Source organism: Schistocerca americana, chromosome 2 (assembly GCF_021461395.2).
Source record: "Schistocerca americana isolate TAMUIC-IGC-003095 chromosome 2, iqSchAmer2.1, whole genome shotgun sequence".
NCBI lineage: Eukaryota > Metazoa > Arthropoda > Insecta > Orthoptera > Acrididae > Schistocerca > Schistocerca americana.
Window position 1 is genome coordinate 954150986 of NC_060120.1, and position 12172 is coordinate 954163157.

General features: G+C 42.7%; 1 protein-coding gene across 1 annotated transcript in view; it reads left to right on the forward strand.

Annotated features, from left to right (window-relative positions):
- LOC124596129 overlaps positions 1-12172 on the forward strand; it is a 262465-nt gene that overhangs the window by 196702 nt on the left and 53591 nt on the right. Inside the window, exons 20-21 of the mRNA XM_047135149.1 lie at positions 9064-9327; positions 10086-10281. Of these exons, the coding sequence (XP_046991105.1) occupies positions 9064-9327; positions 10086-10281 (460 nt within the window). The remainder of the gene's footprint in view (positions 1-9063; positions 9328-10085; positions 10282-12172) is intronic.

Genomic DNA, 12172 nt, shown 5'->3' on the forward strand with positions numbered 1-12172 from the left:
CCATAAATTATCTGGGAGTACTCATTAGGAGTGATTTAAAATGGAATGATCATATAAAGTTGATCGTCGGTAAAGCAGATGCCACACTGAGATTGATTGGAAGAATCCTAAGGAAATGCAATCCGAAAACAAAAGAAGTAGGTTACAGTACGCTTGTTCGCGCACTGCTTGAATACTGCTCAGCAGTGTGGGATCCGTACCAGATAGGGTTGATAGAAGAGATAGAGAAGATCCAACGGAGAGCAGCACGCTTCGTTACAGGATCATTTAGTAATCGCGAAAGCGTTACAGAGATGATAGATAAACTCCAGTGGAAGACTCTGCGGGAGAGACACTCAGTAGCTCGGTACGGGCTTTTGTTGAAGTTTCGAGAACATACCTTCACCGAGGAGTCAAGCAGTATATTGCTCCCTCCTACGTATATCTCGTGAAGAGACCATGAGGATAAAATCAGAGAGATTAGAGCCCACACAGAGGCATACCAACAATCCTTCTTTCCACAAACAATACCGAGCGAGGTGGCGCAGTGGTTAGCACACTGGACTCGCATTCGGGAGGACGACGGTTCAATCCCGCGTCCGGCCATCCTGATTTAGGTTTTCCGTGATTTCCCTAAATTGCTCCAGGCAAATGCTGGGATGGTTCCTCTGAAAGGGCACGGCCGACTTCCTTCCCTGTCCTTCCCTAATCCGATGAGACCGATGACCTCGCTGTTTGGTCTCTTCCCCCAAAAAACCAACCAACCAACCAACCAACCAACCAACCACAAACAATACGAGACTGGAATAGAAGAGAGAACTGATAGAGGTACTCAAGGTACCCTCCGCCACACACCGTCAGGTGGCTTGCGGAGTGTGGATGTAGATAGATAGATAGATAGATAGATAGATAGATAGATAGATGTCTTAGAACTCCCAGTTTTCTGTTTGAGTTTGGCATTGTCTGAGTGGATGGTCTGTTTGCAGGGATCCATCTGAACTTTGTTGTGGGCGTGTAGCAATCTGAGTCTACACTTAAGCCATTTTTAACTTTAACAGTCGTAATTTTGGTGCTTCATCTCCTGAAGATCATGATATGATGTATTTAGAAATAGATGGTTTGGATGGATAATCGTAAAATTTGGTGTGTTTTGTGTGGATGGTGAAAATGGGTTGATGCGTCCTCCAGATTTTGATTGTCACACAAGGAGACCAGTCTCTTGCCATTAGAGTTGGCTCTCTTCTGGAGGGGCAACTTCAGATGATTTTCCTGTACCTTCGGATTTTGGCCAAGTTGGGCATTGAAGTTGTGCATGAGAAATTTCACATGTTGTGTGGAAACTTTGGTCAGCTTTTCGTCTATAGGTCCCTGAAATATCCAACTTCTTCTGTATCTGATCTGTTCTTATTATTTGTAAGAGCATTCACATTTACTAGGGGTTTGTGTCCTTTTGATGTTAATAACCTGTTGGTCAGGGGTTCAGAATTTATAGCAAATTTGAAGACTTGTTTTCGTAGGAAACACAGTTCCGAGCATCAAAGATCTTTTGAATATCTATTTCTGGTGTCAGCTCTTGAAGAAATGATAACCGTCTGATTAAAAGGTCTCTTCATCTGGTTTCTTGTAAGATGGTTTCATGTTGTATTTTGGCAAGGATTTTCCACTTACTAGTTTGTATAAGGGAGTTAGCTGAATGTTGTTAGAAAGATTCTGGATTTTGCTGTGAGTTTGTGTCCATTTATAACATTCCAATAAGCTTTAATTTATTTTGTTCATAATGTAAAGTTTCCATCAGAATTCTAAGGAGATTCGCCCTTCACTGTAAGGGTATGCTGGTTGCCCACATGGGAATTCATAGACTTACGCAGAGATATAATTATGGTGAAACTGATATCCATTAGTCTCTAATTATAGAGCAACAACTTTGTTTGCATCCATCTCTACAGTGGTAACACACAAGTTGTTAGTGATACCTGAAAATGCTGGAGAAATAGTGTCACCATACGACTTTCCTCTATGGGCTCCTTTCCAGTGTCTTATCTGGTAACCGCAGCTGCTATGTTGCAATATCTGTGAAGTACAATATAATACCTGAAAGGAAATGACACTGTTTCCTATATATCCGAACACACACATTTGATGATCATTGGTTATATTTGTAAAGTGATTTTGTCACTTTCACACTGACCAAGTCATCTGCGTTCTATAATTGGTTCACAATTGAAACCCAGAATTTCCTTCGCAGCTCACTCATGACACAGTTTATATAATGTGGAAAAGTTGCGTAGTAGATTTCTGTACGTAAGTCAGATCATTAATATTGCACACCGTAAAGTGGAGTAATTAATCAGCTATAATAGCATAAATCAGTTTATTGCTTGCAAAACACTTCACTTGATATGCCATTCTTAACACACACAGCATTACAGCTAACAGTCAGTAAGAAGTTCAGACTGCTTTACTCTAGCATTAACACAAAGCTCCGGCAAACAGTCCTGTGCAAATTGCTCTGAAAATTTATCACAGTTCTATCGCAACCAAGGCAGAGTGCGGAGAGAAAGGGAGGTTGTAATGACTAACACGTGCAACTCTTGTCGTAGGCAGGGGCAGTTTTTGATCAGGAGTGCAAATAGCATAGGGAACACAATGCTCTGATAATCTGGTGCCCATTACTAGTAACCATACCTCCTCTGAACACTAAAATTGATAGGTGCCCTCCCAAATTCCAAATTGTAAACAAATAAGAATAAACCAGAATGAGATTTTCACTCTGCAGCGGAGTGTGGGCTGATATGAAACTTCCTGGCAGATTAAAACTGTGTGCGCCGACCGAGACTCGAACTCGGGACCTTTGCCTTTCGCGGGCAAGTGCTCTAACCATCTGAGCTACCGAAGCACGACTCACGCCCGGTCTCACAGCTTTACTTCTGCCAGTACCTCGTCTCCTACCTTCCAAACTTTACAGAAGCTCTCCTGCGAACCTTGCAGAACTAGCACTCCTGAAAGAAAGGATACTGCGGAGACATGGCTTAGCCACAACCTGGGGGATGTTTCCAGAATGAGATTTTCACTCTGCAACGGAGTGTGCGCTGATATGAAACTTCCTGGCAGATTAAAACTGTGTGCGCCGACCGAGACTCGAACTCGGGACCTTTGCCTTTCGCGGCAAGGCAAAGGTCCCGAGTTCGAGTCTCGGTCGGCGCACACAGTTTTAATCTGCCAGGAAGTTTCAAGAATAAACCAATTGAAAGTGTTTGCGTATCAGATTAGGTTTTGCCAAATTTGAATTTTGTGTCTTTAATTCCCTGCTGGTATAAAAAAAAGAAAAAAAAACATGTACTGTATCAAAAAATCTAACTCCACCTTCTTTAAATATTGCTAATGTTATTTCTTTCTATATACCTACAAAACAATAGGTTGTAATAAAACAATGTTTCCTGTCGAATGATTGCATCATGAATGTGACATAATATGGCTGTGAAGTGTGCACTTACTCTTGGAATCAAAGTATACAGTGGTGTGGCTGAATATAGGGCACCTTATACATATCAGAATGCAAGGTAGGGAGTGCCATATTTGCTTCCCCACAGTTGCTTTTGTGGCCAAGGAGTCATCAGAGGACCCCCAGGGTGACTTCTTTAAAAAGTTTGACTTTATTTTGGTTTGGACATGTATGCGCCCATTACAATTAGAACTATTAGCCCTAGAGGTTACCTCGAGGCATTTTCTGGCTGTTCTTCGTGTGACTTCTCTATACACTGATTTCCCCCCCCCCTCCCCCCTGCCGCCAATCCAATCTTGGGATTGCCAACAATAATGACTGAAATGCTACTACCACACAGTAGCTACTGCACATAGTATTTTGTATTTTAATTTTAAAATAAATTTCATTCCTTATCTTATTAACCACATACTTCTCAAAAGAGTTTAGGACCTTGACATCGTCGCAGTCAGGAGAAAAGAAAGTGAAGGAAAAATTATCATTGTTATTTTGTGCTGTCCATGGCTCAGTTCTGTAATTGAAGAAAAAAAAGTTCATGTTTTGTGACAGGCAGACATGTGGTAGAGAACTGTGTATATAGCAAACAAAAAATTGGTGGTCTAATGGGGGGGACTGCAGTTATGCATCCACATTCTGTCCCTATTCAACATTTTTATAAGTTTCTGTCAACCAGTTGGTATAAATGTGTTTTTGAAATTGTTTCCTATTTTGTAAAACAGAATGGCTTGTACCAGTACTTTACGAGGTGCTACAATAAAGTAATGAGACTGATTTTCTTTGCAAGCCGTGGCAAATGTGCAGGCTTACATAGGCACAGTATCTTTTAACCTTGGTCTATAAGCTGCTTCTAGTCCAAGTGGCACATCGATGCAATTGCTCAGTCATGAGTTGTGCTGCAATAAGTTAACACGTGTTCGTGTCTCTCGTCATGGAAATGGAATCCCATAATATTGCGCAACGGTATGCCATTTCTTTTTGCGTTAAATTGGGTGAAAATGTGACAACAACTTACAGTAAGCTTCAGAAGGCTTCTGGAGAGGTGGTTATGTCAAGAGCTCAAGTTTTTCGTTGGCATAAAATGTTTACTGAAGGCGGAACGAATGTTGAAGATGAAGACCACAGTGGACGACCATCAACCTCGCGGACGGATGTCAACTTGGCTAGTGTGCGTGAACTCGTATGGTCTGATCGAAGATAATCTGTGAAAATGATTGCAGAACTGAACATCAATCGAGAAATGGTTCGTCTAATAATAACTGAAGATCTTGGTATGAGAAAGATTTGTGCAGAAATGGTCCCCAAAAATCTCACACCACAACAGCAAGAAACATGGAAAATGTGGCAGCCGATCTGTTGGAGCAAACATAAATCAATTCAGAATTGTTGAGCCGTGTTATCACTGGTGATGAAAGAGGTTTTTTCAGTACGATACAGAGACAAAACGCCAAATTTCGCAATGGTGCTCAAAGGGATCACCCAGACCAATAAAAGATCGCATGTCAAAGTCAGAAGTGAAATGCATGCTTGTGTGCTTCTTTGATTCCAAGGGAATTGTTCATAAAGAGTGGGTGCCTCCTGCACAAACACTTAACCAATATTACTACAAAGAAATTTTAGAAAGACTTCGTAAAAGAGTTCTTCGTGTCTGTGCCTCGTAAAAGAGTTCTTCGTGTCCATGCCAACGTTGCTGATAATTGGATTCTGCATCACGATAATGCGCCATTCCATACTGCTTTGTCAGTACAGCAATTTTTAACCTCAAAACAAATTTCAGTACTACCACAGCCACCTTGTTCACCAGATATCGCTCCATGCGACTTCTTTCTATTTCCAAGAGCCAAAACAGTTTTAAAGGGACATAATTTTCAAACAACACAAGATGTCGAAAAAGCTGTGAAGAGGGACTTGGAGGATATTACAGAAGCTGAGTTCCAGAAGTGTTACCATCAATGGCAGAAGAGCTGGAAAAAGTGTGTGCAATCAGAAGGGAATTACACTCCTGGAAATGGAAAAAAGAACACATTGACACCGGTGTGTCAGACCCACCATACTTTCTCCGGACACTGCGAGAGGGCTGTACAAGCAATGATCACACGCACGGCACAGCGGACACACCAGGAACCGCGGTGTTGGCCGTCGAATGGCGCTAGCTGCGCAGCATTTGTGCACCGCCGCCGTCAGTGTCAGCCAGTTTGCCGTGGCATACGGAGCTCCATCGCAGTCTTTAACACTGGTAGCATGCCGCGACAGCGTGGACGTGAACCGTATGTGCAGTTGACGGACTTTGAGCGAGGGCGTATAGTGGGCATGCGGGAGGCCGGGTGGACGTACCGCCGAATTGCTCAACACGTGGGGCGTGAGGTCTCCACAGTACATCGATGTAATCGCCAGTGGTCGGCGGAAGGTGCACGTGCCCGTCGACCTGGGACCGGACCGCAGCGACGCACGGATGCACGCCAAGACCGTAGGATCCTACGCAGTGCCATAGGGGACCGCACCGCCACTTCCCAGCAAATTAGGGACACTGTTGCTCCTGGGGTATCGGCGAGGACCACTCGCAACCGTCTCCATGAAGCTGGGCTACGGTCCCGCACACTGTTAGGCCGTCTTCCGCTCACCCCCCAACATCGTGCAGCCCGCCTCCAGTGGTGTCGCGACAGCCGTGAATGGAAGGACGAATGGAGACGTGTCATCTTCAGCGATGAGTCGCTTCTGCCTTGGTGCCAATGATGGTCGTATGCGTGTTTGGCGCCGTGCAGGTGAGTGCCACAATCAGGACTGCATACGACTGAGGCACACAGGGCCAACACCTGGCATCATGGTGTGGGGAGCGATCTCCTACACTGGCCGTACACCACTGGTGATCGTCGAGGGGACACTGAATAGTGCACGGTACATCCAAACCGTCATCGAACCCATCGTTCTACCATTCCTAGACCGGCAAGGGAACTTGCTGTTCCAACAGGACAATGCACGTCCGCATGTATCCCGTGCCACCCAACGTGCTCTAGAAGGTGTAAGTCAACTACCCTGGCCAGCTAGATCTCCGGATCTGTCCCCCATTGAGCATGTTTGGGACTGGATGAAGCGTCGTCTCACGTGGTCTGCACGTCCAGCACGAACGCTGGTCCAACTGAGGCGCCAGGTGGAAATGGCATGGTAAGCCGTTCCACAGGACTACATCCAGCATCTCTACGATCGTCTCCATGGGAGAATAGCAGCCTGCATTGCTGCGAAAGGTGGATATACACTGTACTAGTGCCGACATTGTGCATGCTCTGTTGCCTGTGTCTATGTGCCTGTGGTTCTGTCAGTGTGATCATGTGATGTATCTGACCCCAGGAATGTGTCAATAAAGTTTCCCCTTCCTGGGACAATGAATTCACAGTGTTCTTATTTCAATTTCCAGGAGTGTACTTTGGAGGAGACAACACTAAGCTTGACTAAAACGGTACGCAGTATTTTTTTTCTTCACATTAGTTAGAGGTGTTTCAGATTTTGAGGTACAATGGAATAGGAATGATGATAGAAATAGGATCACATTTGAGGAAGTGGAGAAAATGGTCAATAGATTGCAGTGCAATAAAGCAGCTGGGGTGGATGAAATTAAATCGGAACTCATCAAATACAGTGGAATGTCAGGTCTTAAATGGCTACACAGGATAATGGAAATGGCCTGGGAGTCGGGACAGGTTCCATCAGACTGGACAAAAGCAGTAATCACACCAATCTTTAAACATGGAAACAGAAAAGATTGTAACAACTACAGAGATATCTCTTTAATCAGCGTTGTGGGCAAAATCTTCTCAGGTATTGTTGAAAGGAAAGTGCGAGTATTAGTTGAGGACCAATTGGATGAACATCAGTGTGGGTTTAGGCTTCTTAGAGGTTGTCAGGACCAGATCTTTAGCTTACAGCAAATAATGGAGAAGTGTTATGAGTGGAACGGGGAATTGTATCTATGCTTTATAGATCTAGAAAAGGTATATGACCGTGTTCCTAGGAAGAAGTTATTGTCTGTTCTACGAGATTATGGAATAGAAGGCAAACTTTTGCAAGCAATTAAAGGTCTTTACATGGATAGTCAGGCAGCAGTTAGAGTTGACGGTAAATTGAGTTCATGGTTCAGAGTAGTTTCAGGGGTAAGACAAGGCTGCAACCTGTCTCCACTGTTGTTCATATTATTTATGGATCATATGTTGAAAACAATAGACTGGCTGGGTGAGATTAAGATATGTGAACACAAAATAAGCAGTCTTGAGTGTGCCGATGACTTAGTTGTGATGGCAGATTCTATTGAAAGTTTGCAGAGTAATATTTCAGAGCTAGATGAGAAATGTAAGGACTATGGTATGAAGATTAGCATCTCCAAAACGAAAGTAATGTCAGTGGGAAAGAGATATAAACGGATTGAGTGCCAAATAGGAGGAACAAAGTTAGAACAGGTGGATGGTTTCAAGTACTTAGGATGCATATTCTCACAGGATGGCAGCATAGTGAAAGAACTGGAAGCGAGGTGTAGCAAAGCTAATGCAGTGAGCGCTCAGCTACGATCTACTCTCTTCTGCAAGAAGGAAGTCAGTACCAAGACTAAGTTATCTGTGCACCGTTCAATCTTTCGACCAACATTGTTGTGTGGGAGCGAAAGCTGGGTGGATTCAGGTTACCTTATCAACAAGATTGAGGTTACGGATATGAAAGTAGCTAGGATGATTGCAGGTACTAGTAGATGGGAGCAATGGCAGGAGGGTGTCCACAATGAGGAAATAAAAAAAAAAAAGGGAATGAACTCTATAGATGTAGCAGTCAGGGCGAACAGGCTTAGATGGTGGGGTCATGTTACACGCATGGGGGAAGCAAGGTTACCCAAGAGACTCATGGGTTCAGCAGTAGAGGGTAGGAGGAGACGGGGCAAACCAAGGAGGAGGTACCTGGATTCAGTTAAGAATGGTTTTGGAGTAATAGGCTTAACTTCAGAAGAGGCACCAATGTTAGCAATGAATAGTGGATCATGGAGGAATTTTCTAAGGGGGACTATGCTCCAGACTGAATGCTGAAAGGCATAATCAGTCTTAAATGATGATGATGATGATGATGATGATGATGATGATGATGATGATGATGATGATGATGATGATGAATGATTTCACATTAGTCTCATTACTTTATTGTTGCACCTCGTATATAGGAAGAAAGAAAGAAAGAAAGAAACAAGGAGGAGTAGGGTTTATACTGTCCAGTCAATGAGAGACAGAGCACAAGCTAAGGCTGGAAAATAGAGATGCAGGAAAATAAAGATGCAGGAAAATAAAGATGCAGGAAAATAAAGATGCAGGAAAATAAAGATGCAGGAAATCAGTCTCGTCATTTTCAAAGGAACTATTCCAGCATTTGCCTTTTAACAGTGCAGGAAAACAGAAAATGTAAATTTGAATGGCTGAACTGTACAACTTTAACAGCAGCATAAACAAGCAGAAGCCTTATCTAGTGATCATTATGTATTCTAACATATCTCTCTGGATGTTTGCTTATTGTGCAGTTTATTATATTGGGAGTTGCTAATAATTGTCTGTGATACACAGGTGCTGATCAAGTTATGGCCGCAGAGTTGTGCTACAATACAGCAGTACGATGGGGTGAGCAGGATTCGCTAGAAAATAATGCAAAAAACTGTATTAGAAAGGTTCAACAGAAGTATCAGCAGCTGCAGGCTGCACATGTACTACACAAGTATGGGCTTGGAAATGATGCTGCCATACTGAATTTTATTTCTAATCCCCAACAACTGATAGCTGCACTCTTTCGACATCCTGCAATCGTCAACACCTCAGCACGTCACTGTCCAGGTAAAGCCACTTCTGTATCTATAACCATCTTCATTGTTGTTAGAAACTTAATGTTTATTGTGGAAGTTATTGAAAAATTATTATAATTTTTGCAGCATACAATTTCATTATGCGCACTCCTATTTTATGCCCAATGAAAATCTCGCGTTCTTTTGTTTTCAAGAACAGTGGAGAAATCTGATATTGTATGTGACAAGGCAGACTTACTAAAACCACAGATGAGAATAAAACCTCTGCAGTGTCAAACTTCCATAGACGTTGTCTTGGAGAAGCCTGTATCAGAAATCATTGACGTATTTGCAAACAATACATGGCAGTATGAGCTCCTGTGTTAGTAAAGACACATACGTGACGGCACTTGTTGTCATCACCAAGTACTATTGAAGCAAGTAATGACTCGGAAAAGCATTAGTATCTTAAACCTTGCATTAAGTAAATAATTCTGAAGTAAAGGAGAACACTCACCGAAAGCAGAAGCTTTCAGTCATCGATTAGGACACACAAAAGAGGCTCTTAGTGCTTAGTGTGAGGGTTCTGCTTAACTATTGTATCTTGCATACTTCTTCCCATATTGCATCACAGATGTGCAAGAAAGAAACTGACTGAAAAATTGTGATAGTAAATTTTTCCCATGTTTTACTGGAAATTATAGGGCCCTCTGATTCAAAAAGCTGAAAAACTTTACATATTGCTGCTAATTTTAAATTTTCTTTTCTTTTTGGAATGTTGAAGAGTAAAAAAGAAATTTTTCCTTTCAGATATCAATGGTGCAATTGAAGACTTAGCAAAACTTTTCAGAATTAATAGTATAAGTTTGCGAAAGGAACAATTAAAAGAACTTCTCATGCCTCACAGTATGATAGAAGCTGAACTGTTGGACAGTACGGTTACCGATAATTTTATGCAAACCGATACTCAGGCTTACAAGAATATTGATGAAGAAAGCTTGCTCAGGTATGTTAATGAAAATTTAACATTTGTCTTTATCATTATAATCTGTAAATTTTTTCTTAAGCCCTTAGCCCTCCTAGTTCTGGGTTGGCAGGAGTCATATAACTTAACATTTTGTGCACTCCTGCACCGCCAATTGCCAGCTTTGGTTATTAAAAGGTTACTGTATGCAATAGCACTATAATGCCAGGATTCATTCTACTGTGCCACTCTGCTCACTTGTACTGGAATGGATGATGAAGTAAGCCTCTGAAGTCACAGGTGCTACCTAACATTTCCCTTGCAAGAAAGCTCACTAACCAGATTTAGTACAGGTGTTCAGTACAAATCACTAAGCACAGGCGTAGTGGCTGCATTATGCAAGGAGGGCATGGTGTGTTTTCTTTGCTTAGCTCCTCTCCTCAAGGCAGTCTGTGCTGGGTGGAGTTTGCTCATTTAATCACTACACCCACTTCTGTTAGTACTGATGAAAACTGTTACAGATTATAATTGGGCATGTAATTAACAAACTCTTAAATTTATTTTATGCTACAAGTATTTTGCACTAATTTGTGCCCTGACTAAAAGTAAATATATTTGCCCCATGACTGAACTAATTTAAATTATTAGCAACAGCAGTATGTACAGCTATTAAAGCACCACATTTAACTTGTACAAGGTGAGCAGCTACCATCTTGGCAGCACAGTGTTTAGTTTGAGAGTTATGACAAACTTCTAAAAACAAGAAGCGTATCTTTTTTTATTTACTGTGTGAATTTAGTGTAAATTATTATATTTCTTGTGTATTTCTATACCTAGTAGCCACATTTCCGTGTTTTGATAACTGTGTAGTGCATATTTCTGGCCTTTGTATCGTGACAGGCATTTGTATTCGTGTGAATAGCCAGTTGCAATTGAAGAACTCATTAGTTGGATGGCAGCTCTTGTCTCTGCAGTGGCAGCTTGTTTGTACCAACTGTTCCATGCATCAATAACTGTCTAGTCTGTAGTTCCACTGTCTTTAGAATGGATAGGGACTGTGATTGCAGCATTCGGATGTGGGCTGAGTTGGTGATCCTTTGCTCACAGCTCCAGTTGGTGCTGGCTTAGATCACGCAGCTCAAGGCTGTTGCCAGTGGCTGACACTGTTGGGAAGCCGGATGTTGGGATACAAGTTACATCCAGTACGTCCCTTGTGTCCCATCATCGGTCCAGTACTGTGACCAACATGGTTACTACCAACATTGAGGATGACCCCTCACTCGTGGTCGAGTGGGAGGTTGTTTCAAGGTGTGGCAGGTTGCGAAAAACTTTCTGGGTAATTGGTAGAAAGGTGTCTCCAGTTCAGCTGACAAACAGGTTTCAGGTGCTATCAGTGGCTGACAAAAATCCTGGGTCAGGTGCAGTCATTTGCCGTGTTTCAAAGGAAGCCTGCAAGATCTGGACATTTACAGAAGGTGGGGATACTGGTAGTTGGGAACTCCAATATTAGGCATGTAATGGGGCACCTTACGGATATGGCTGCCAAAGAAGGGAAGAAATCCAGTTCGCACTTTTGTGTGCGTACCAGGTGGAGTCATTCCAGATGTGGAACAAGTGCTTCCAGATGCCATGAAGAGAACAGGGTACAGCACATCTGCGTAAGGTCTTCATGTTTTTACGAATGGTGTGTGTCACTCTGGATTGGAAGAGATTCTCTCTGGTTTCAGGCAGCTAGCTGAAGTGGTAAAGACTGCTAGTCTTGTTTGCGAGATGAAGACAGACTTCACCATCTGTAACATCATTGACAAGACTGATTGCGGACCCTTGATGCAGGGCTGAGTGAAGGGTCTTAATCAGAGGCTCCGTCAGTTCTGCAACCATGTAGGCTGCATATTTCTTTACTTGCACAGTAAGGTGGTGATGTTTCGGGTTC